Raw genomic sequence first — 27958 nt, forward strand, 5'->3', positions numbered from 1 at the left:
GTATCACAATGCTTCATTGGAATGTATTAGTATTTTAAAAAATTTATTGTACAATGTTTAAAATATATATATATATATATCTAATATTTAAAATGAAGAAACAAATCATAATAAATTTTAAGGAAGTTTTAAGTTTGTTTATTATTTTATAAAATATTATAAATCAGTGTAAAAAAAATATAGTTAAATAAAATATTTCATTTATATTTTATTAAATGTGGTTGAATTTAGTTTTTTTTAAAGAAAAAATATACTATATCTAATTAAAATTGAAAATATTACCTGGGTTGGATCATGGTCATCACCAAAAGGTTATACTAAACATTTTTCATTTTATTTTATACTAAATATTTAATTTGTTTAATACAAAAAAAAAATCCCTAAAAACAATCCATCACTTAAAATAATTTTATTCTAACTTAAATTATTCATTAGAAACTAAAAATATAATTAATATATTTTCACGTATTTTTACATAATTTATTAATAAAAACTACACTTTATTATAAATATTAGTTATTAAATAAATTTAACTAACACAAATATTTAATAAAACAAAATAATAATAATTAATTATTGAACTATATCGGATTATACTACTAATACGTTTTTATCCTTATTTTTTATGAAATCCTTTTATATGGTTAGTTAAGTTATATTTTTGTTATGTTGTATTTTTTAGATTGCTTTATTGTGAAGTTTTTTAATATTAAAAAATAGTAATTTTTTATTTATATAAGATGTGATTTATTTTTTAATTTTATAGTATATGTTTAATATTTAAAGAAATTATTTGAAATTCTGTTTTTATTTTTTTGTTATGTTTATATTAATATATTTCTATATATATTTTTTATGTTTATGAGTTATAATTTATTTTATTATAATTTTTTATGAAATTTTTTTCTATTGTTAATTACGTTATATTTTTGTTGTTGTAGTATTTTATATTTTTCATTTCTGGAGGGTTTTTAATATTGTACCAGTAGATACCGGACGGACGTGGCTGACCGACCGAATGTATAATAAATGCAAGGGCATTTATGTAACAAGCCAAAGTAGTTAAGATACACCCCTGAAAAATAAGGAGAACGCGTTTAGAGAAGATATGTTCCCCGGGCATTCCGAAGCACGACTGGCAAGACCTATCCACAACCACCCTGAGCCCAAGGGATAGAAAGCCCATTAGGCAATCCTATAAATACTGTGTTCAAGCCAGAGAAAGGTACGTTTTCATGCCTTCGCAGGTACCCTCCCCCGCCCGACCGAAGGAGACACCAAGAAGGAGCGGCCGACCGAAGAAGAAGAAGACCGACACGTCAGCAACTATACTACGTCAACCGACCGTGCCTGGGCCCCATCTCTCCACTCAGGTACAATTGGCGCCCACCGTGGGGCCGAGGCAAAATTCCAATTTTTAAAGCTATAATGGTTGCGACAAGGAACAACAACGACGCTATGGCAGAACAGATGACTATGATTCAAACCCTCCAAACTTAGATGGAAGAATTGCGGCAAAAGGGGATAGAAGGTCGTCGTCAACACGAAGAAAATAGACGCCACCAAGAGGAAGAAATCGCCTTATTGAGAGAGCAGAATGCACGACTCCAGCGACAGGTCGATAATCCCGAACGAGAAGGCCAATCCCATATGGCCGACCGAACCGCCTCTCGCATACCTACGCCGTTCGACACCAATCCTGCTTCCAGAGCTGAAACAGTCGAAAGAAAGTCAAGTAAAAGAGGTCATCCTTTTACAGACGAAATCATCACCACACCACTTCCTGACAAATGGAGAGGCCTCGCCATTAAACTCTATGATGGCTCGACTGACCCGGACGAGCATTTAAACGTTTACAAGACGCAAATGACTTTGTATACCACAGATAATAATGTGTGGTGTAAAGTATTCCCCACGTCGCTTCAGGGAGAACCTCTTACCTGGTTTACAGAGCTACCTCCGAACTCCATTAACGACTTTGACATCCTAGCCGCAAAATTCTCCACTCAATATGCCACCAGCCGACCGCATTACATGTCCTCCATGTCTTTCCTAGCGGTACAACAAGAAAAAGGTGAATCTCTCATAACCTTTTTAGATAGATTCAACAAGGCATGCATGAATATCCGAGGGCTCAAACAGGAAGTCGCGTTACACCATTTGGTTTCGGCCATCCGGCCGAGCCGTTTTACCGAAAGTCTCATCAAAAAGCCACCCCAAGACATGGAAGATCTTCGAACTCGGGCAACCAAATTCATGCAAATTGAGGAACACATTGACTATCACCAACGGTTCAAAGCTGTCGGATCCGGAGTCCTCAAAGATCAAAACCCGAGCAAAGAAAGGGAATTCGAGACCGAACGGACCGTTCGAACCACCCCAAGCTCCGACCGGAACAGAGGAGGCCGAATCCCCAGGTTCAACAATTACACCCCTTTAACTGTTCCGAGGGGACGAGCCCTAGATGAAGCACTGCAAACGGATTTAATTCCGATACTAAAACAGTATCAAACACCACCGAATGCAGATACTGCTAAGCGTTGAAGGACAAAATCGAAGAGCTCATCCAGGCTGGCCACTTGCAGCAGTTCGTCAAGAGGACAAGGAATTCAAGATCCCCACCACGGAGTACCGACCGTCCATCCGGTGGTGTCGACCGGTCATACCGTAACGATTACAAACGCCGAAATGACCATAGCCAGGCTTCGCGGAAACGCAGTGAAAGTCCCGTTCGGCGTACACGCGCCCGCAGTACAAGTCCCGACCGAAACGCCCGCCCTCGCCAACGAGCCCGCGAAGTCATCAACATGATTGGTGGACCCGTTACCTTGGGCGAACCGAACCACGAAACAAATTACATAGTCGGGGGCTTTACCGGCGGCGGGTGCTCAAATTCCGCCCGAAAGAAACATCTCCAGGACATCCAGTCCGCTCATGCTACCACGAGGAGGCGTCCACACATACCTCCAATCACTTTCACTGCAACGACTTCACAGCCATAGATCCAGCCCAGGACGACCCTATGGTAATCACCGTGGAAATTGACAAGTTCGCAATTGCCAAGACTTTGGTCGACCAAGGTAGCTCGGTCGAAATATTATACTGGGAAATCTTCAAGAAAATGCGCATCCCAGAATCAGATATTCAACCCTATAACGAACAAATTGTAGGGTTCTCAGGTGAACGGGTCGACACTAAGGGGTATATAGACTTATATACAACCTTCGGTGAGGAAGACGGTCTCCACAAAACAATAAACGTACGATATCTTCTGGTCAACGCTCAAACTTCCTACAACATCCTGCTTGGTCGTCCGTCCATCAACAGATTAAAAGCCATTGTTTCCACCCCACACTTAGCCATGAAATTCCCTTCGGCAAATAACGACATTGCAACCATCCATGTCGACCAAAAAACCGCTAGAGAATGTTATGTCGCAAGTTTGAAAAGTGAGCCAACTCGACGGCTCTACACGACCAATCCGGACGACCGACCCCCGCAAAAAAAAAGGACGATCCCCAACCCTACATTCCGGACGACGCATGTCCCGTCGACAAATGATAGCCCTTGTCGATCTCGACCCTCGTATGGACGATCCCCGAATGGAGGCAGGAGAAGACTTGCATTCGTTTCCACTTCGCGATGATCGCCACGCTACGCATATCGGCACTTCGCTGAAGCCGGACAACCGAATGGCCATCGGCACGACACTTGTTAAAAATGCCGATCTGTTCGCCTGGACGACCGCTGATATGCCTGGCGTAGACCTACAAGTTATCATTCACCGATTATCACTGTATAAAGAGGCTAGGCCAATAGCTCAAAAGAAAAGACATCTAGGCGAGGAACGACGCCAAGCCGCACGTGATGAAGCCGATAAATTGTTACAAGCTGGATTCATTCGGAAAGCCCATTACACCACATGGCTAGCCAACGTGGTTATGGTAAAGAAAGCGAACGGAAAATGGCGAATGTGCGTTGACTACACGGACCTCAATAAGGCATGCCCAAAAGACTCTTACCCTCTGCCTACCATTGATCGTCTCGTTGATGGAGCGGCCGGACATCACATCCTCAGCTTCCTTGATGCCTACTCAGGTTATAATCAAATCCAAATGCACCCGGCCGACCGAAAGAAGACAGCCTTCATGACTGATTCCGATAATTTCTACTATAAAGTTATGCCCTTCGGACTCAAAAATGTCGGGGCCACTTATCAAAGACTAATGGACCATGTATTCCACGACATGATCGGCAGGAATGTTGAAGTCTATGTCGATGACATTGTCGTCAAGTCCGACTCATGCAAGCAACATATTGCTGACCTAAAAGAAGTTTTTCAGGCCCTCCGCCAACACCAGATGCGACTCAATCCTGACAAGTGTGCGTTCGGCGTCGAGGGGGGGGAAGTTCTTAGGTTTTATGCTGACTCATAGAGGCATAGAAGCTAACCCTGAGAAATGTAAAGCTATCTACGATATGAGAAGTCCCAACTCCATTCAGGAAATTCAGAGACTTATCGGCCGACTCACCGCTCTATCCAGATTTGTTCATAAACTTGCCGAACGAACGAGGCCCATCGTCCGACTATTGAAAAAAGCATCCCGCTTTGAGTGGTCGACCGAATGCGAGGGAATTTTCCTCCAATTGAAAACTTTTCTATCTTCCCCGCCGGTCATCCAGAAACCGGACGCCAGAGAGCTCATTATAGTCTACCTCGTCGTTTCACACGAAGCCGTCAGTTCAGTCTTAGTGCAAGAAATTAATTTTGAAGAACAACCAGTTTATTTTGTCAGCCGCGCCCTCCATGGCGCCGAAATCCGATACCAAACGATCGAAAAGGTAGCTATGGCTCTCATCATTACCGCCCGACGAATGCGTATGTATTTTCAAAATCATCGTATTATTGTTCGGACAAATTACCCCATTGTAAAGATTCTCACTAAGCCAGATTTAGCCGGACGAATGATCGGATGGACGATAGAACTATCCGAATTCCATATTCAGTACCAACCACGAGGAGCCATCAAGTCGCAAGATCTTGCTGATTTCGCAGCCAAACTCACTCCTTCCTCAGCCGAGACTGAACACTCATCATGGATCCTATACGTGGACGGCTCCTCCAATGAAAGGTCATGCGGCGCTAGAGTCGTTTTGGAAGGTCCCGGCGAGATTGTCATCGAGCAAGCCCTCAAATTCGACTTCAAAGCTTCAAACAATCAAGCTGAATATGAAGCCATTTTAGCCGGTCTACGCCTCGCTCAAGAATTGGAAATCAAAAAGTTAATCTGTAAAAGTGATTCCAGGCTTGTCATCGGCCAGCTTAATGATGAATATGAAGTCCGAGAAAGCTTCCTACAACGATACTATCACTTAGTCAAACAGTCGATGAGCACCTTTTCTGAAATTTCCATGCAGCACGTTCGACGCGATCACAATACTCGCGCGGACGCCTTGTCCCGGTTAGCAACCACGAAGTGTAAAGGAATGCATAGGTCGGTCATCCATGTTACGCTTGCACGCCCAAGCATCGACCTACAGGAATGCCTAACGACCGACGCGAAATTTACTTGGATTACCCCAATTAAGCAATATTTACTCGACGGCACATGTAGTCCTCCCGGCGAAAAAACCATGAAGCTGCAGGCCGCCCGTTTTGTCTTAATTGGCGACGACCTTTACCGCCGAGGTTATACCCGACCACTCCTTAAATGTTTGACACCCGACCAAGCTTCCTATGTCGTCCGAGAGTTGCACGAAGGAATTTGCGGAACTCACTCTGGCGCACGAACAATGGCAGCCAAAGTATTCCGGGCCGGATACTACTGGCCGACCGTCCAAGGCGAGTGCACCAGTTTCGTCCAAAAATGTCTTAAATGCCAAGAGTTTGGCACTTTATCCCATCAAAAACCCGAGGAACTCCATTTTATGCTATCACCTTGGTCGTTCGTCCAATGGGGTATGGACATCATTGGCCCTTTCGCCCCCGGTAAAGGCCAGTTTAAATTATTGCTGGTCGGCATTGACTACTTTACCAAGTGGATTGAAGCCGAACCTCTGACCGCGATCACCGCTCGCAATGTCCAAAATTTCGTATGGAAAAATATTGTTTGTCGTTTCGGCCTCCCACAGATCATCATCACCGATAACGATCGGCAGTTTACCGACCGGACGTTAGCTGAATTTTACGAGAAACTCCACATCAAACACATCGTCAGTTCAATCGAACACCCACAAACAAACGGCCAAGCAGAAGCCGCCAACAAGGTCATTCTGAACGAGCAGAAGAAACGTCTTGGCCCAGCCAAGGGTAACTGGACTGAAGAACTCCTATAAGTCTTGTGGGCATATCGTTTTACCCCTCAGACAACTACACAAGAAACGCCGTACAGCCTAACATATGGCACTGAAGCCATGATCCCCGTCGAAATTGGAGAACCTTCCCTCCGCCGACAAACCCTTGATCTTGACCTGAACAAGGAAAGTCTCTCCGTCGGCCTAGATCTTATCAACGAACTTCGAGACAAATGTAGAATTCGCGAGGAAGCATGCAAAATCAGATCAGCCAGGCGGTACAACTCCAAAGTTAAACCAAGACAGTTCCACAAAGGTGACTTAGTATGGCGAATGCGAGGTGACGCCCGGAAGGAAGGCGACAAGTTTTCTAGCAATTGGGAAGGACCATTCTGCATAGCAGACATAGCAGCTGGTAGAGCCTATTATTTAGAACATTTATCTGGAAAGGGCATACCAAGAACGTGGAATGCCACGCATCTCAAATTTTATTATAGTTGAATTAATATAAGTGTACTCTTTCCTCGCTCGGTCGGTTTTTCCCTAAAAGAGGGTTTACGACCAAGAAAGTTTTAACGAGGCACTATAAAACCACACCCCACGTCTCCTATTTCTTTTTCACTCCCAAATTATGCCTCGTTCGACATCCGAATTACCATTATTACTTAACGTAATCAGAAATAATTATGCCTCGTTCGGCATCCGAATTACCATTATTACTTAACGTAATCAGAAATAATTATGCCTCGTTCGGCATCCGAATTACCATTATTACTTAACGTAATCAAAAATAATTATGCCTCGTTCAACATCCGAATTATCATTATTACTTGACGTATTCAGAAATAATTATGCCTCGTTCGGCATCCGAATTACCATTATTACTTGACGTATTCAGAAATAATTATGCCTCGTTCGGCATCCGAATTATCTTATTACTTTAACGTAATTAGCATCATTTATGCCTCGTTTGGCATCCGAATTATCTCATTACTTAAATATAATCAGAATCATTCATGCCTCGTTCGACATCCGAGTTATCTTATTACTTTAACGTAATTAACACCGTTTATGCTTTGTTCGGCATCCACATTAGCATCAATCTACTTATATAAACCAAACCATGTTTAGTAATTATAAATACTTGTTCGGCCTATGCACTACCTAAACTATAAATTCTCAAAATACAAGTGTATCTTGCCCACATGCCGGGTCCAGCAATTTTTTAAGGAACATTGTTCATCAATTCCTCGAATGAGGCGTCCGGCTGTGGACCAGGAGTCTCCGCCTCGGCCTCTTCATTAGAGTTGTCGTCCGGGTTTGCCGGGACCAAATTTCCATCCACCACTATTTTTTCGATATCATACCGATCGTCCTCCAGTGGTGCCCATCCAGACAGGCCGCTTGTTGGATGCCCGACCGGAAATACTCCTCACTTATGCGGAGCATAAAGTCTTGACATTTTGTCACTTCAGCTTTGAGGGCCTCCTCCTGGTCGGCCCCATCCTTCAATTGCACCTCAAGACCCCTTTTTTGCTCTTCACACGCCTTGCCGACCGCCCGCTCCTCCTCCAGTTGGCCTTTCAGCTTCTCGACCATCCCGGCCGACGCCTTCGAAGCTTGGTTTGCTTCAGTCACTTCCTTCTTCAAGCGAGGAACGGTGATGGTCGTAACTCTCTCGAGTTCCTCGATCACCGTTCGGCTCGCCACGAGCGTCCGACTCTGCAGTTCTAAACTCTCCACCATCAACTTTGTTGTAGGGATGGTGGAAAGCACTTCATTTTCCTCGGCCGTCAACTCTGTCCGAAGGTGTGAAGCAATCTCCAAACCGGCTGTCAATAAAGAAGGCTCACCAACCGTTCGGGATGGCCCCGGTCGGCCTTCTTGATTCCCTTTAGGGGGTCGCCCCCTTTTCTTTGTTGCGGCCGCAGCTGTGGTCCCCGCAGCAGGCACCACGGTAGTTGGTCGAGCGGCCAACACCCCACTTGTCTCAAGCGAACCCCCCTGTCGGTTCCTCTGTTGGCGCAAATTATTCATGTACTCGTTCAAGGATGCGTCCGTCCGTGTCATGATTTCTGCAAAACACACAAGAATTAAACACTATTAATGAAGTTATTCAATCACAAAAAAATTGCAATCACATACCAATAAAATCCGCCCAGGGATCGGACGACGCATATAAGGCAATTATTTCTCTTGTTGGCAATTTATGCGGGAGCTGGTCGAATATCGCCATTACAGCCTAACCCAGCACCGACACGACCGGACGAAAATTAGAATTCAGGGCAACGAGATTCTGCATCCAATGAAATGGGAACCTCGTTCCACCCTCAGCAGTATAAAAATACTCCTGGCCGTCCGGTTCCACGAATATCTTAAAATACCTCTCTTTGAAATTCTTGTAAGAGGTGGTAAACGCCGCGAATCGCACACTCTCCAGGCGGCTCACCAAGGAAATCCAACTTACCGGACTAACCGGATACATACTATAATAAAACAAAAACACTTCCGCCATGGGTGTCAACTCAAAAAGTTGACACACCATTCAGAAGACTTGTAAACACGCCCATGAATTTGGGTGAAGTTGCGTCGGAGCTAAGTCCATGGTAAAATCATTGAACGGCAAGGTCACTCTCAAATCAGTAAATAAAGTTGTATACACATAGAAGAAATCTACAGGTGCATTCTCCCTCCCATGGCAAACCCGGTCGGTATACCCACATATTTCGGCTATTAAAATATCCGAGGGTAAACCAAACCGCACAACCGGGGCCCTCGCTATCACCTTATCTAGGTCGTCCGATTTTCTAAAAATTGTAGGAAAGTTCCTAACGCTAATATCCACCCAGTCGTATGTTGGACCTCCCGACCCACTTGTACTCTCGCCACTCCCGGATGAAGAGTCCTCACTCCCAGATGACTCTATATTCACTATCCTATTTGAAGAATGTTGAGACGACATAACTAACCTCAACGCGCAGAAACACACAGCCGGTCGGCAATAGGGATGGCAAAGCAGGGCGGGTCGTGCGGGCCGGCCCACGGCCCGCAGGTAAAAAACGCGGGGCGGGATGACCTTTTCAACCCGCTAACCCGCATTAGCCCGCAACCCGCGCGGGCCAGTTGCGGGGCGGGGCGGGCTGGCCCGCAAACCCGCAAGAAAAAAATATTGACACTTAGTAGCAGCAGGGCAACCTAAATTGAGATAAAGGAGCAAGACACCAGTTAGAGAAGGAGAAGTAAGCAGAGGGTATTTTAGAAGTTACCCATGACCAAACCATCAATTGAGCCAAAGTTATCTTATTTTTATTTTATTATTTTTATGAAAAATTAATTAATTAATTGTCATTGTTTTAATATCTGACGGGGAAGATTATAATTATGAAAAAATGGATGAAGGTTCTACTAAGGTGGCATCCAATGTTATTGAAATGGAAGAATGTCAATAATGTTTATGTTTAATGTTTTTGAATTAATGTTTATGTTTAATGTTTTGGAATTAGGTATTTTTAATGTTTTGGAAGTGGAAGAATAGTGATATTTGATATTTATCTTAATGTTTTGATGTTTGACTATATTTGAAAAGGAAGGAAAAAAAATTAGGTTTGATAATAACAAATATATAGGTTTAATTTGACAATTTTTTAATAACAAAATGTAAAAAAATAAATATTTAATTTTTTTAAAAAAAGAACGCGGGCTGACCCGCAAACCTGCGGGCCAGCTCTTATGCGGGGCGGGTTGGGAATTTTAGCCCGCAATAACTTTGCGGGGCGGGCCAACCCGTCCCGCATTTTTGCGGGCCAAGCGCGGGGCGGGCTGGCCCGCTTTGCCATCCCTAGTCGGCAACTTTAGCTCGTTCGGCAACACACGTTCACAATATGGACTCGGCACTCGGAGCGACTCGGATGCCGGATTCACACAAACACACAATTTGCCCAAATGCGAACGCTATTTATAGCATTCCTCCCCTTCCCTCAGCCGTCAGATGCACATTCATCCTACGGCCTCAGCCAGTCGGAAGTCGAACCGTCACTTGATCTCCACCGTCGGATCAATCTCTGTCCCATCCGACCAAAAGCGAACGTCCCGTCATTCCGTTACATTTAATGCCTGACACCTCGAAATACACATCAATCATTACGACTCTTCGGCTTTTATTCACCTCGAGCCTGGGGGGCAAGTGTACCGGTAGATACCGGACGGACGTGGCCGACCGACCGAATGTATAATAAATGCAAGGGCATTTATGTAACAAGCCAAAGTAGTTAATATACACCCCGAAAAATAAGGAGAACGCATTTAGAGAAGATATGTTCCCCGGGCATTCCGGAGCACGACTGGGAAGACTTATCCACAACCACCCTGAGCCCAAGGGATAGAAAGCCCATTAGGCAATCCTATAAATACTATGCTCAAGCCAGAGAAAGGTACGTTTTCATTCACTTACAAAACCACACTTAGAATCTCATACTTACTTGAGCATCGGAGTGCCTTCGCAGGTACCCTCCCCCGTCCGACTGAAGGAGACACCAAGAAGGAGCGGCCGACCGAAGAAGAAGACCGACACGTCAGCAACTATACTACGTCAACCGACCGTGCCTGGACCCCATCTCTCCACTCGGGTACAAATATTAAAAAATAATATCTTTTTATTTATATAAGATTTGATTTATTTTTCAATTTTATTACTTCAAGTTCTGTTTTTATTTAATTTGTTGAATACATATTTTTTTTCTAATTATAATTTTTTTTATATTATACATATTTACATTTAACATATCTTTTTTTAATTATAATTTTTAAATTTACGAAATGTGTGAAAGTTTTTCATTTTTAAACAAAAACAACTCATTTTATTATTAATTTTTTTTATAGGCAAGGGTTAATTTGTAAAGTAACAATTCACACCTTTAAAAAAAATTAAAATTTCATCATAACCATCACATCACTCACAAACTCCCATAAACTTTTCTCACACATCCACCCTAACATACCCCAATCCAAACACCCTCACTTTCTTCACACTTTCATCACACATCCACTCCCTCAAATCCTCACACATCCCCTCCTCACACATCATCTCCCTAAAAAACGAGGCGCATCAGCACGTGCAACCTTAGCACGTACATGAGTCCCATCTATGGCCCCTAAACAATCCTAATGTAAACAAATATTCATAACTTTAATTAACCACAAACTAAAGAAGACATTACACATAATTTCAAGTAATGTTTTTATCAACAAACCTTAAAGTAGGGGAAAAATCGACTGTTGTTAAGGATGTGTGGTTCTACAACCGTTCCATTTGGTTGAATTAAGAATTTCCCCTCCAACCTTAAAATGGCACTCAAAATATTATGAAAGTGACGGGAAACTGTTTCTCCAGACCGATGGAAAAAGAATGACACACTTCGATTCTTCACATTATGCCCAATAATGTGCAGAAATTTCGCTACTTGTTCTTCCACGGTTGATCGATATGCATCTTTAACAAGTCCAGTTCCCCGTATTCGTTCACATAATTTAATGAAAGCTTCCGGTCCCATGCGAATAATGTGACAAGATTGTTCAGTGTGAACCAAGTACTCCATCAATTCTTGTCTGCGACGCTCTTTTTGTGGTTGGGACTGACTGATACAATTGCTTGTAGTAGGTATTGTGCGTAACAATTTCAATCCAAAAGCAATCATACAAAGAATCATGACTGATGCACCTTCATTATTTTTTTTTATTTGTTATTCGATTTGTGAAATTAAGTTCATGTTCGTCGCAACAAGATCGTCATAAATTGCAACTGTTTCCTCAAAGTGTATCATCTCTGCCTCGTCATAATTTCTTTCCGAATTCATACCGAACACGGTTACCGTATCGGTGTAAAAGTACACCAATACAGTTACCCTAAAACGTACTTTTAATTAATTTTAATAAAAAAATTAATCAAAATTACTATATCATTCAATAACATAATTTAATCAAACAACAAATAAATATAAACAAATAAAATAAAAAAAACCTAAAATTTCTATTTCTACTTCTAAAAATATTCATTTTAAATACATTTATTTTTATCTTTGTAATAATTTATGTACAATCTAAAATAATATTAACTACAGATTATTAATTTTTATTTGGATTCTGTAAACTTATTTATCTTTGTAATAATTTATTATCAATCCTAAAATAAACTTTTTATGACTTTTTAAATTACTATAACATTTTTTTTAACATTTAATTCTAACACCAATAATTTATGTGAAATACAAATTAAAAAAAAATAACTCAAAATGATATTTCTACTTTAAACTTTTACTGTTATTTTTAATTAATACAACATTTTTATAATGTTTTTTATTATAGCATTAATAAATTATGTTTAATCTAAAAAAAATGAAAACCCTATCAAAATATTTTTAAATTTTTTAATTCCATTCTGTCAAAATAATTTTTTTAAAATCTGTTTAATAAACAATTCATTTTGAAATAAATAATTACTTTCTACATTTATAATTAAAATATCAATTAAAAATAGCACTTCTAAAATATCAATTACTTTTTAAAAAACCTACAAATTAAAAATTTATATTTCCACTCGTAAAAATATTAATTTTAAATACATTTATTTTTATTTTTTTAAAAACCTACAAATTAAAAATTTATATTTTCACTTGTAAAAATATTCATTTTAAATACATTTATTTTTATCTTTATAATAATTTATGTATAATCTAAAATAATATTAACTACAGATTATTAATTTTTATTTGGATTTTGTAAACTTATTTATCTTTATAATAATTTATTATCAATCCTAAAATAAACTTTTTCTGATTTTTTAAATTACTATAACATTTTTTTTAACATTTAATTCTAACACCAATAATTTATGTGAAATACAAATTAAAAAAAAAATAACTCAAAATGATATTTCTACTTTAAACTCTTACTGTTATTTTTAATTAATACAACATTTTTATAATATTTTTTATTATAACATTAATAAATTATGTTTAATCTACAAAAATGAAAACTCTATCAAAATATTTTTAAAATTTTGAATTCCATTCTGTCAAAATAAATTTTTTTAAATCTGTTTCATAAACAATTCATTTTGAAATAAATAATTACTTTCTACATTTATAATTAAAATATCAATTAAAAATAGCACTTCTGAAATATAAATTACTTTTTAAAAAACCTACAAATTACAAATTTCTATTTCCACTTGTAAAAATATTCATTTTAAATACATTTATTTTTTTCTTATAACAATTAAATCTTATAACAAAAATTACAAAAATATTTTTAAAATTTTGAATTTTATTCTGTCTAAAATAAATTTTGTAAATATTTTTTATAAACAATTCATTTTTAAATAAATAATAACTTTGTACATTTCATACAAAAATTTAAAAATTCACTTCTCTTTAATCACCTAAACTTTAAAATTTTTTGTTTCCATTCTGAAAATCATTCATTTCATACAAATAAATATTTTTTTTAAATCTTACAAAAATTATAACTATCTACAAAAATTAAAACAATAAATCAAATAATAACATTAATTTACTAACTCCTTTAACATAATTAACTAAATTAAAGTCTAAACAAATTATATTACAACCAACATTAATTTACTAACTCCTTAACATAATTAACTAAAATAAATTCTAAACAAATTATATTACAAAACCATAATCATCGAATCATAAATATAAAACAGAAATACAAAAAATAACTTTACATAAAAAAAATTAAAAACCTGAAGATAAGCAACAACAACAACACAATAGGATGACTTAGGATGAAGAACACTGCCCGGAAATCACATAAAAAAAATTAAGAAACATAGAATTCCAAAAAAATATAGAACATAATCGATTATGCTCTCAGTTATACAGAGGATAATCGATTATCGAGGGATAATCGATTATGTTGGTAGGCAAAAATACAGCATAATCGATTATGGCACACAATAATCGATTATGGCCCTTTTTCAACACTCCAGATAATCGATTATGCCTGTAAATTTTTACAGATAATCGATTATGTTCTTTGAAAAATCGATTATCTGCCCCATAATCGATTATCTGACTGGTTCTAATTGAGGCATAATCGATTATGCACCATTCCAAAAAAAGCTCTCACCTCAGACGAACCCAGATGAACCCAGATGAATCACAAGAACAACCCCAGGACGTGAGATGAACAAGGTATCCTAACAGAAATGAAGATGGCTTATAGGAATCTCTCCAACCACACTACAATGCACTCTCTGATGGCTCGGTTTCTTTGGTTTTCTGTGAATGGAGGAAGGAACTTCATGCTGTTATATAGCCAGCTTCACGCCCACCTACCTCACCCACTGCATTCACTCTCCTTTCACAGATTCACACAGAGTCAAACGATTCCCGAGCCAAGTCAGGAATCTCATGTGGCATGCATGCAGGGGGCGCAGGGGGCACTGTTTCTCTTGATTCCAGCAAAAGCAAGGGTAACTTTGTAACTTGCTTCGGATGACTTGGCACTCCCACTCTACCGTGCAACTTTCTCTTCATCTTTGCGCAGATAAACAATTCACTAAACTTTCTCTTTCCTTCCACACTCACCCGCAACCATGCATGGATCCAAACAGGGTGCTGTTGTGACTTCCGTCGTCGCCAACAGTGACACCCCTGAATCCAAACGAAGCCTAAGTATATAACGAAAACACACAATGTATTGTTGGTTTAACATTTTTAATTTAAACATACCCGTGAAAACATATTTTGAAGGATATTTTTTAAATGACGTCAAAAAAACATTTTTCATTTGTCAATACGTTATTTTTTGTTAACTGGAATTTGTGAAAAATGACGTTACTTTCTCATTTCATTTAATAAATCTTACTAATAATTTATAGTTTTATTTTGGTTTAACTACGTATTTAGTGTTATAGTTATACAATTTTATTATTATTTTCTCTTACATAAAAAATCACGCCATTTTAATTCTTGTTAATCCCTGTAAATATCATATTTAATTTCTCAAAAGAGATTAAAAATAGTATACATAAGGATTAAAATGAATAATTCATAAGTATAAAAATCAAAAGGTAAAACTTGTTTAATCATATAGATTAAACGAACATTTAGTTCATTTTTGATAATTTTTAATTAATAAATAATAAGTTAAATATGTCTTTTCATCCTTTATTATAATATAAATTTGTTTTGTTTTTTTATATATTATTTAAATGTTTATATTATGAAAATAATTAAAATATTTTTTTTATGTTTAAAATTAATTCAATTTATCACTGAAAATAAGTAATCACACTGGACATATTCATAAATAATATAAGATTTGCTGAAGATTAATCCAAGTTAGTTGAATTAGAAACAGGAGCTGGTTAATTAATTTTGAAAACTTGGTTTTAACTAAGTGTTCATTAAATTTTTGCACTCCTACATTTTTCTTTTTGCACCCGCAATATCATTCTAGATTACAAATTCCGATAAATTTTTGGATTGACATAAAATTTCGGTGCAAGAAGAAAAATGTAGGGTGCAAGAAGAAACTGCCAATCACTTCAAGGATAGTTCCAAAAAAGCCAACCCATTATACCCGAAAACCAAACCTAGGGTTAGGTGGCAGTAGCAGCTTCTTCTACAAAAACCCTACCAAAACCCTCTTCACCACTCTCTGAACATACGCATACACCATGCTCGAAATCGCTTGACCTCAGTATATACATCGCCCCAAACTCAACCAAGTTATCGGTGTTAGAGAGTTTTGAAGCAGCGAAAATGCCTCTCGGAGAAAGGTCAGGGGATAAGAGCGAGTCTCGCTACTGCGGTGTGGAGACCGATTTCAACGATGACATGCCACACGTCCTCCACTTCAACCTCTACACTGGAAGCTTCGATTTCGTTGTTGCTCCTCTGGTTCGTTTTCTTCACCCATTTTTCGATGCATTACAATGTCTGTCATCACAAATCAGTGAAGTGAAGTCACTAGTGAAAATTGTAGTGTTCGTGTTTTGTGTTTTATTCATGTTATAAGTGAAGTGAAAGTGTGCACTGTAGTGAATTTAGGTCATTTATGGTGGCCAATTAGCCACTCACACTGCAACTTCCTGTTGCGCCTTTTGTGTGTGACTGGTCAGTAAGCTCACCTACACGAAATTGCTCGAAGGGGCCTTTTACAGTGAAGCAGCTCCGCTAGCGAGCCTTTTGGGGTTTCATTGTGTGGCTCTACTGAACTACATTTCATTACACCTGTTCTAGTCGCACCTTTCAAAGTTAAAATCTCCCCTGGTGTCAGTTTGCCTTGCCATGCTTTGGTTGAATTTTAAACTTCCTATTATCATTTTTTGAATAGGCTAGTGAGGTTGTAATAAAGTTAGGCGTGTTTTGTTTGCTGCTGTGGTAGCTAATTAGCCAGTCATGTGGCAGCTTTTTGTTGCATTTATATATGTCTGGTCAGTAAGCCTACCCAAAGTATCAATGTCTGATGCTTTACTTGTGAAGCTCTTTCAATGTGGTTTCACTTAAGAGCTTTTTAGACAACATTGTTTAAACCTTGCATGGACTTTTAATGAAGTTCCTAACCCGTGCCTGCAGAAGGGACTTTGTATATCATCAATGTTTTATGAAAGCTGGATTATCCGTGATTTTGGCTGCAGTGTTGAGGTTTTTTAAATTTCTGCAACCAGAACACAATGTGGACACATCATCTGCATTTGTTTGCAATTTTCTACAATGTCAATAAATGATAAGCAACTGGTTTTAAAACAATGCTTCCTATTGAACATTTTCTTTTCTTTTATATGATTTATTTAGCGTGTGCAGTCTATCTTGATACTGCTGACATTTTCTTATACCAGTTGTCATCTATTAATAACATATACACTGTTGAAGTATATAGCTTTATGTGCTGAGAAATGATGCTTTATTTATGTAGTTTCCTACTGCTTGTTTATCTTATATGATTTTACCATACGATTCAGATGGATCCTTCTTATCGACCAAGTTTACTACAAAAGGATGGTTTGGGTTCTGGTGTTCTGCCATTTGCTGGGTCAGATTTGGTCTTGAGTCCATCCCAATGGAGTAGTCATGTTGTGGGTATGAATTACCTATTGCTATTAACGTTTTCATCGTTTAATTATTATGATGAACTTTGCATATCTATTAAGAAATCTATTCTACCTTCATCCCTTTTCATATATTGGATTGAAAGCACCATTGGTTTATTTGTGAATTTTGCAAGGTTGCAAGTTTGAAATTCACGGACCAAAACAAATTATAGTCTTTTGTTTATTTTGTGTATGGACATTACATAATGGAATATGACCCTCTTTATTCCTTAAACATCTTTCTCCCTGGCAAAGGCGGGGCAATTTCTTACTTAATGAATGTTTATAACATAATGAAAACGCTAAAACATAATATTCAACTTATTGTGTGATTTAATATGGAAATGTTATTGTGTTCCTGGTGTATGTTTGTGCTATTGTGAGTACTTATTTACTGCAATTTTCGAATGATGCATTCAATTTTTGTTTTAGTTCCAATTATAAATTCATATTTATTTTTAGATGATGTATATCATAGGTAATAGATTTGTTGAGCCTAGTTATTTTCCGTTTGTTCTTTCAATTTTTAAAATCTTTTTGTAATGATTAGTAAATTCTGTACACTTTATTGACATTGTTGTTGGATTCACAACTGTGTATGTTCTCACCCACTTATTGCATTTTATTCAGGAAAAATTAGCTCTTGGATAGACCTGGATTCAGAGGATGAAACCCTCAGGATAGATTCTGAAACTACACTTAAACAAGAAATTGCTTGGGCTTCTCATCTCTCTTTACAGGTTTGCTTTGGTATAACCAAATTAACGAAACTTCTAATTTCAATTATTGTTTCTTTGATTGGTTTAGATCAGTAATTTCACTCTTGTTAATTGCTTGAGTTGAGTTTTGAACTTTGATTATTCTCTTGGAATTACACAAATGCTTAATAGTCATTTACTTTGATATAAAGTAATATTCTTGTGCTTTAACAAATTTGATTATCTATGGTATATTTATTATTCCTGTATGTTTTGCATGGATATGGTTACTGTACCTGACACTGTACTACCAGTTTTAAGTATGTATATGAAATATGACAATTTTTAAAAAAAAATTAGGATAAGGATATGACAGAAGGAGTGTGTATGACTTTGGGTATTAATAGATTTATATTAATCACATCTTAATTTTTAAATGAAAAATTGTAAAAGAAAAGATGCATTTAGTGATATATTATGTAATACTTCATTAGTTTTTTGAAGAAGTATAACTTGATTAATTTTTTGAGGACATTACTAACCAATAAATAAACCCTTGAGGCATGTGACTGGAAGAATAGTTTGCAACTCCGGGTCATGGCTCAGCTAGATTTTTCAATTTCAGTATCTATGTAGAACTACATTGTCGACACAGGGATTTTCTGAAGATTCTTGAAATACCCATACAACGTTGCCTTTGTTGAAACAATATCTGTAATTAAGGGGATAAACGAACACATTTGTATTTGATATGTAAATTTATGTCTATATGTTTATGGATTGCTGGTCTTTGTATCTATGCTTCATGCTCTTATCCTTCCATAAATAGATTCCATATTTCTCTTTTGTACAGTATGTAAAAGGTTAAGTTTAGCAATATCAAAGTATATGGAAAACTTGTTGAAACATGATAAGTGATTTGAATATTCCATAACTTGATATGCCTAAGTTTTGCCCTGCAAGTTTGTCCTGGATGCTTGATTGCCAACTGCTTATACATCTCACCTTTGTGTTACGTGGCTAAAGGATTCTTTTGGTTTTATTCTATAAGATATTTCATGCTTATATCTGTTTGTAAAGTTTGTATCACAACATTGTATCATGCTCTGACACTTTACCCACAGAAAGATGCTTCATTGGTGGACATTTATATGGTTTTTCTAATTCCTTTAAAAATGTCGCAGGCCTGTCTGCTTCCTGCTCCCAAGGGAACTTCTTGTGCTAATTATGCTAGATGTGTAAATCAAATCTTACAGGGTGCAAATAATATTCAGGTGCGACTATGTGTTCAACTTTTATGTCTGGTTTATTCGTCTGTGCTATATTCTTTCATGAATGTCATTTTCTTTGATCTTGTATTTATTTTCTGTGACTTTGTAATGCAGTTGTGGCTTAGGATTCCATTGGTTAAGCCTGATGTTGACTCTATGGATGCAAAGTCTGTTACTTTGGTGAGTAAATATGTACATTAATGTTGTCAGGGTCTTGTCTTCATAGTTGCTGAATTGAGTTAACTTTTGTCACTTACTAGTTTATGATCTCAGTACACAAAAATTAACTCAGATGTAAGCTCTGTCATAGTTGTGAAACTCAGTTTTTGTAGTAAATTTATGATCTTTGGTTTACACATGGTTTTTGCAGTAAAATTCAATTTTTTTTTTTTCATGCATTTGCATTATCAAAGTATGTTATCCTAGGACATGAACAGCATAATTCACATGTGAGCTCTGACAGAATGGTTAAACTCAATTTCTCCATTAAGTTTATGATTTTGGGTTTACATGTGGTCTTCGTTGTAAAATGCAAGTTTTGGGTTGAATTTTTTTAGTTAGTCTATGTTTTACTTTTGCTATGAATTTAATTGTTATTATAAAATATTTTTTTTCTGTTTTTCTAAAACAAAATAGTGCAAAAGTGATGGTTAAATATAATATTATAGGGGTTAAGGTATCATGTAACTTTTTATATTTACTTTGTTAGTTTTGTTTAAGATGACTGATACTATTTTTGAAGCATGTGAGTTGTGCAAGAGTTTTTTTATTTGTGTTAATAACTTCTATATATATTTTTTTTGTCATAAACTGAGTTTATCAAATCTATCTTAATTTTTAAATTCTTGACGAAATGACTATTACTTATATAGTCAAACTGCGTGATAGTGAACTTCTTTGTTCTTAAGTTCAACTATGCACAATCCTCGATGTTTTTAAAGGGGTTGTCCTTTTTTTTTTGTTTAACCTATATTTGCCAATGATTAAATTAATGAATTGAGTGTCTGGTCCATGAAAATGTTAAGCTTCTATATAAAATGATTGGATTCTGAGTTAATTATTTTGAAACTTTGTTATCCTGATTTTTAGGATGACTCTTGGGAATCCTGGAATTCATTTCGTCTGCTGTGCGAGCATCATGGTCAACTGTCAGTTGCACTTGATATTCTGTGAGTAGTCTATACTTTCATCCATTATATTTTGAGGAATGCTAGTAACATTATTTTTACTATTAGATTGGAACTTGTTGGAAGTCATACATTTTGGTGTTTAAAATCGTGTTGCTAGCATTCCCCACTCATACATTTTACCCTGATCTTGGGTTTTGTTGCTTGCTTTATTTTCCTATTTCCTGTGTTTTATATTTTTTGTGAATTTATGAGTTCCTGAATCTTGTTAATTTTTCTTGGAAACTTGTTCATTAGGAGTACTCTTCCTTCCACAAATTCACTTGGACGTTGGTTTGGGGAGCCTGTTAGAGCAGCTATACTAAATACTGATGTAAGGAAAACTTCTGTTTTTTCAAATAGTTTTGTCGTTTCTTTGACTAGTATCATAATGGTTTGGATTGGAATTTTTCCAGTGCTTCCTAACTAATTCTCATGGTTGTCCATGCCTCTCCAAGCGTCACCAGATGTTAATTTCTGGTTTTTTTAACCATTCTATTCAGGTAAACTATTTAGATTATCTTAATTTTGTATTGTAAATATAAAGGCAATATTTTTCAAGTCTTGCTGTCTCAATTATTGTTTATCATGTTTTCCCCCTGGATCCTGCATTGCTGCTTGATTGATTAAAGTGGAATTTAAGTTCAAAAGGGTACTGATCCAATTTGAAACAACTCTGTAGATTATTATATCTGGAAATTCTGTTCATCCAAAAGCAAGTATGGATGCAAATAATAATTCTGATAAAGGTAAGTACCTTTCTTGGTTTATAGACTTTGTTATCTCAATTTTGAAGATCAATAGTTAGAATATCTTATTCTTCCTGTGATTTTCAATGATTTCCTGATATGAACCCATTTTTATTTATCTTGCATTTAGGTTACCAGAACGACAACTATTTTTTATGTAATACTACATATTTACAGATCTTTTCTTTCATTATTTGTGCGTCCACATGCATCTGCTTGTGCATTCATGTAGGGACTGAAAGTTGTTATTTGGTGTTCCACTGTTTCTTCATATACGTGGTCCTTAGCTAGAATCTTCTGTTTATAGTCCCTATTTGTGTATGCCAGATTCGCAGAGACATCCCTTGCGGCCCTATCTGGATTATGTTGGATATCTATACCAAAGAATGGATCCTCTTCCTGAGCAAGAACGTTTTGAGGTATCTATCTTGAAATTTGTTGAATTTATAGCATAGCATTGTATGCTATTGTATTCCTCTTGACCTTCTCAGCATCTTATGCCAGCTTGGTTACAGGGATTTTTTACAGTCACCCTTGCAAGTAAGCATTTTTTGTCCTACCTTATTTCTACGTGGTTATTGGCTTCTATGTTAGTATCCTATTATTCTGCACTTTCAGGTAAATAATTTTTTGAATCTTTTATGCAGCCTTTGATGGATAATTTAGAAGCTCAGACTTATGAGACTTTTGAGAAAGATGCAGTGAAATACATTCAGGTATGACAATGTATGCATGATATATTCTTAACTAAAGATATCTATTTGATGAGTATATTTTCTGTTCCCCTTGGCTGAGTCCCCTTAAATTCTACTTCATGAGTAATTTTGCTGCCTTTTGTTGGACATTTGAAGTTCATTAGTTATAGCATTTCTGTTGATATTGCATCATGAAATGGCCTATTCTATTCTTCATCCAAAAATGTTATTTTTAGTTGGGATGATACGTATTGTATTTTATTTATTATGATAATAGGAGGCATTTGGTTTATGTTTTATGTAACAATATTCTGGTTGGTGTAGGCCTATTAATATGTTTGTGCTCTGTCAATGCTTGTTTGGAATTGACCTTAGCACTTGCTATTTTTTTGCCCCCTGAATATGAAGGCCATGGCGTTGGGTTTCTTTGTTTTCATGTAAACTAATGGCTAACACTCCTTTTTATAGTACCAAAGAGCAGTTAGTAAAGCATTATTGGACAGGGTTCCTGATGAAGAGGCATCTGCTAAAACCATTGTAATATTTTTTTCTCATGTTTTCTTCTCATTATCTTTATTTTTTAATTTCAATATTTTGGGAGTTTGGTACATGCACTAGCAGAGACTTGAAAATTGTTTGCTTTGTTGTTCCTGTGTGTAGGTATTGATGGTTGTTGGGGCAGGGCGTGGGCCTCTTGTGAGGGCATCATTGCAGGTGTGATTTTGTCCCTTACATTGATGAATTTTGGCATTTTGTTTAATATAAAACACATTCTGTGAAATGTATCGTATGTCCTATTCCTTAGTGATTTTTGTCATATTCATATGTAGGCTGCTGAAGAAACTGGGCGGAGGCTCAAAGTGTATGCTGTTGAAAAGAATCCAAATGCAGTTGTTACCCTGCATGTAAGTTCTGGATTTCAACATCTATGCTGATTCCATGAATTCTTGTGCCAATATAATGTTATTTGTCTTTTACTCTATTTGCTAAATTCAAATACATTACCTATTTATTACAGGCTTGAATGTGTCATATCTCCTTGTTGTGCATTTGGTATTTTTTTGAATATTAAATTTGTTTTTTTAACACTATCCGTCTAGGTCATTGTTTTTGGCTCTTGTTCTTTGATGAGTTGAAGGTTCATGCTCTTAAATGTTTGATTAAAATCCTGGAATTTCCTTGTGTTCTTGTGTGTTTTTTTAAAGCTATTTTCCCTTTTCTCTGCCTATTGTTTTGATTATCTTCTGCATGAAATGGTTGAAGGTTCATGCTCTTAAATTATTAAAATCCTGGAATTTCCTTGTGTTCTTGTGCGTTTTTTTAAAGCTATTTTGCCTTTTCTCTGCCTATTGTTTAGATTATCTTCTGCATGAAAGTGTTTTTTTTTTGGAACAAGGCTTCTATTTTTGAATTTTAATCCATGTCAGTTTATTGTTGGAACAGGCATTGGTCAAGTTAGAAGGATGGGAGGACACTGTCACCATAGTCTCAAGTGACATGCGTCATTGGAATGCCCCTGAAAAAGCTGACATATTGGTATATTTTGAATGCTCAATTAGTCATTGTTGACTTTTATTGTGCACATTCCAGTGTCTGATTGTTCTTGTTTTGAATTTAGGTTAGTGAATTGCTAGGTTCTTTTGGCGACAATGAACTTTCTCCGGAATGCCTTGATGGAGCTCAAAGGTTTCTACAGGAAGATGGAATTTCAATACCATCTTCGTATGTAAATTACTTCCACTCCAGTAGTTGTTACTGATTTATCTTTCCTGCTAGGATTTTGTTTTTATATCTGTTTAGGGTAATTTATTTTTAAGTAAATGGTCAAATCTGTCCCTGAATTTTTTTCTTGTCATTTTAGTTCTTGTAACTAAACAAAAACTCAATAAAAATAAGTCTGCAAACTTTTAGGGTTTCATTATGCCCCAAAGATAAATTTATTTTCTTTGTTTTGGTCCCTACATAAATCCCTGGATTAGTAATGAAAGGGTGTACTTTTCCATACCTTTATGTAGTTTGTGATAGTGAAAAACAATTTCAGGGTCTGAATGTTCGATTTAAAAGTTGTTTGTGCTAATTATTATAATCTGTCGAGGCTAATAAATTTGCCAATCATGTAGTTTGACTTGTGTTTTTTAGTAGACATTGGGTTTTTCAAAGGGTCCTTATCCTTAATGATTAATTTATGTATTTTCAAATTTTTTCAGGTATACAAGTTTCCTCCAACCAGTGACAGCTTCGAAGTTGTATAATGATGTATATATCTTGTAGTTTCCAATTCTTGTGTCATTCTTAATTAGAAACTTGGCACTTCATATTATTGTCTTGTGGTTGTATATCAGGTTAAGGCGCATAAAGATCTTGTACATTTTGAAACTGCTTATGTCGTGAAACTACACAATGTAGCCAGACTTGCACCATCTCAACCTGTGAGTTTTTCACTTGAATTAATGCCAACTGATTCTGATCTGTGTCGATCAACGCCTTGCATTGTTTCAGATATAACTATACAATTGATTTTTCTTTCTTGTGAACTTTATAATTTTTCTGCTCATTTCTTGATTTGCTTTCAACTACGTAGGTTTTTACATTTACTCATCCAAAACGCTCTGAACATGAAAGCAATCAGCGTTTTAAAAAGTTGAATTTTGTGATTCCTAGTGAAACTGGGTCTGCAATGGTACATGGTATGCGATATATTTCTATTATTTCAAACTTTCAGAATTCAATTTTGGGAATTTTTGTATCAAAGATTGACATTGTGTTCTCCTTGGTTACAGGATTTGCAGGTTACTTTGACGCAACACTTTACAAGGATGTTCATCTTGGAATTGAACCTTCAACAGCAACCCCAAACATGTTCAGTTGGTATTGAATTTTGTTTTGTCTGCTTTGTTCCATGTTGGATATGAGAAGTAATTATATTGGAGTAGCAAAACGGAAAGAAAAATATGAAAGATAATATATCTTCCTATAGAACACACATAGAAAAGATCAAAGTAAAAAAGCTAAGCACTTCAATTAATAATGTTTGGTTTGTTTTACTTATTATAATTTGTTAGTTTGAATGGAGACTAATAAAACATGACTTCTTTAGACATGTCGTTCACAATGGTTTTTATATTATTTTCAAGATGGTTCACGACTTATAAGAGGATTTTCTTAGATGAATATATGTTTTTGCCATTTCATGGATTATTATTTAATTGTGTTTGTTAATACTGCGATGGTACTTAGCTGTTCATACTGTGTTTTATGCTGTTTTTCACTGAGGATAAACCCTTCTCAAATTGATAACAGTGTAGTAGTTGTCTTTTATCTTGGACCCTTTTGAAATTAATTTCACAAACCTTCCATTCTCTCCGCCGTCATCTGCAGGTTTGCAATATTTTTCCCATTGAGGGCACCCATTTGTGTAGGTCCTGGTTCTACTCTTGAAGCTCATTTTTGGCGCTGTTGTGGTTCTACCAAGGTTAATACTATTTCACATGCATTTTTCTTGTCTTCTCCCAGTCAACTGTTTTTTCCCCATTAATATTGATACTATTTTCTTGTGGAATCTGAAACAGGTTTGGTATGAGTGGTGTGTTGCTTCTCCTTCGTCTTCCCCAATTCACAATAGTAATGGACGTTCATACTGGGTGGGGCTTTAGATTAGGACTGTAGAGAAATATTATGAGTGTTGAGACTTGAGTATTTAAGTTTTAGCAAGGGTGGAATACAAAGGTTTTTGGAGCAAGCATCTTGTCTCTTCATTTCAATTCATTATGGGAAATTTTGTTGTACAATAAGCTACTTTCTTTGCTACTATTCTCCTTAATGCATCCATCTAATGTAAGTAGTTTCTTAGCATCCACATTGTTTATATTATTTTTATCAAACACAATCCAGGTTATGTCCGTTTAAACCATAACATGCACTATCTTAAGTGTATTTTAACTTTTGATCAGCGTAAGGTTCATTTATTAAACAGAGTATCAAAATAGCTTATAAGTCAAAAAATGTTTTCACTTTATTCAAATAATGATCATCAACAGCTGGTGATAATTAGAATGTTATGAACATAATCGTGCAGAAAGAATTGAATTGATTTTTAAACAATGGTGGAATGGTCTTTGATCAGAAGATAATGTTTATATGGAGAACTAATGAGGTTCTCAATTGAAGGAAAAGAGCAAGAACACATGGTGCCGATAAATTAAAGGAATCAATATACGAACTTAAGCAAATTTTTAGACAATGATATTTGAAGTTTAATAAAATTATTGGTATTTTGTTTTGAATGTTGATGAGATTTTGTTGTTACTTGTTATGAGACTAATAAATTTTTGTTAACTACTTATAGGATAGGAATATAAATATTAAAAAATGTCATGTTGATCCTATGAAGTTTATATCAATAAATAAAGTATTAGAGGTTTAAGATGGACCAGTCCTCAATATAGTTTTTTTCAATTTTTAAAGAAGTTTAATCTCTTAAATATTATTAAATACTAACAAAAATATGAATACATATAAGTTAAAAAATAAAATTAAAAATTACTATGTATTTTTTGTAAGCACAGAAGGAGAAGGAGTAATGTAGTTATGTATGAAGATAGATTAACTAAGAAAGAAAGGTCTGAGCCGTCACCATTACTCAGAAAAAATGCAGACATCCATTATTATTCATTTTCATCATTTTTCATTATTCTCTTCTTTCATATATATGATTGGATCTTAATTATTTAATCTAATTTTTCTAATTTAATAAAACTCTTTGAGATGCTTGCAAGATAATTCACATTTGGACTGTTTGCTATCTCTGGACAGTTACAAAAATAAATAATTACGATCATATCAGCTTAGTAAACAAATATTTTAGAAATAAGAGATAACCAACATGACCGTGGCCAGTAATTCATTTTTAATACTAATTATACATACCAGTAATGACTGATTATTTGTACTAATTAATCCAGGGTAAGAAAACACAAATAGTAGAATGTGTAACTGTTTTTTATTATTATTAGTGGATTTTGAGTCTCAATATTCATTTTTTTATAATAATAAAAATTCACTTTTAAAATGAATAAAGAAACATTGATTAAGAAAACACTAAAAATACTTAAACACATAGTTTATTAAAATAATTATAAATAAAATTAGTTCGGTGATTAATGGATTGATTAGAATATGCATTGTAAGCAAAAACACTTTCACCCAAAGAAAGAAAGTCATAAACAACAAAAGCACAATATAGATAGAGGAAAACGCAACCCCAGAGATGCAACTAAAAATATAGAAAAAAAACATATTCAAAGACCAAAGGCAAACATGAGCAGGCACAAAATTTTTGTAAAACAAAATAATCCAAAACCTTAAATAACCTTTAAAACTCAGGTGTAAATGTGACATTCTTCTAGATAATGACCTTTTTTCTTTTAGAACCTAAGATTAATTTGAAAATCAAGGAACGCTACCACACGAGGTGACACTTTTGTAATAATGAACAAACTCCAGGGTATTTCAACAATGTACGCCTCTTTTCTTCTATTTCATTTCACATATAAGCTAACAACTATTCCGAATGGAAATGAACTCGGGAAGTGCAACTCGACAAGGACTATGTATTCCATGAGAATAAGCTTTCAGTTGGTCTCTAATAAGAGAGGAAAATCCACCTGCAAAAGACTCTTTGATGCTTAAGTCAGTAGGAGAACACAGATGATGATAAATTCTTAACAGAGAATTAATGGTAAAAGTATAGAATAGAGTTTAGTGTGTCTCCTTACTAAGAGAGTAATCACCTATTTATAGGTCTGGTTTGACTCAGACCATCAAGAAAAACGAGTTATCATGAGATATAAATGAATTTTATAATAGTATGAACAAATGTCTAAGAACTTCCCTTACGAAGTCTTGTCAGTAAGGCGTGCATGGCTCCAACCGAATGGAGGTCAGGAATGTTTGACGTTGAGTCAATG

General features: G+C 36.0%; 1 protein-coding gene across 1 annotated transcript; it reads left to right on the forward strand.

The window, feature by feature from the left end:
* Positions 1-15893: 15893 nt before the first annotated feature.
* On the forward strand, positions 15894-25844 carry LOC137820453 (protein arginine N-methyltransferase 1.5). The gene is made up of 23 exons (XM_068624555.1): positions 15894-16220; positions 17285-17402; positions 18044-18153; positions 19296-19385; positions 19497-19562; positions 20472-20551; positions 20807-20882; positions 20965-21051; positions 21231-21297; positions 21625-21716; positions 21802-21837; positions 21945-22013; positions 22461-22529; positions 22653-22706; positions 22823-22897; positions 23436-23528; positions 23611-23714; positions 24200-24248; positions 24335-24421; positions 24574-24679; positions 24773-24860; positions 25371-25464; positions 25562-25844. Exons 1-23 carry the CDS (start codon positions 16083-16085, stop codon positions 25643-25645), a joined length of 1932 nt encoding a protein of 643 aa, XP_068480656.1. The 5' UTR covers positions 15894-16082; the 3' UTR covers positions 25646-25844.
* Positions 25845-27958: the final 2114 nt, after the last annotated feature.

The sequence above is a fragment of the Phaseolus vulgaris genome, chromosome 9, assembly GCF_000499845.2.
Source record: "Phaseolus vulgaris cultivar G19833 chromosome 9, P. vulgaris v2.0, whole genome shotgun sequence".
NCBI lineage: Eukaryota > Viridiplantae > Streptophyta > Magnoliopsida > Fabales > Fabaceae > Phaseolus > Phaseolus vulgaris.

Coding starts and splice junctions, on each gene's coding strand:
- LOC137820453 (XM_068624555.1), top strand. CDS start 16,083: ATGCCTCTCGGAGAAAGGTCAGGGGATAAGAGCGAGTCTCGCTACTGC. Junction 22,707..22,822: donor TTGTGAGGGCATCATTGCAG/GTGTGATTTTGT, acceptor ATTCATATGTAG/GCTGCTGAAGAAACTGGGCG. Junction 24,422..24,573: donor GACTTGCACCATCTCAACCT/GTGAGTTTTTCA, acceptor TCAACTACGTAG/GTTTTTACATTTACTCATCC.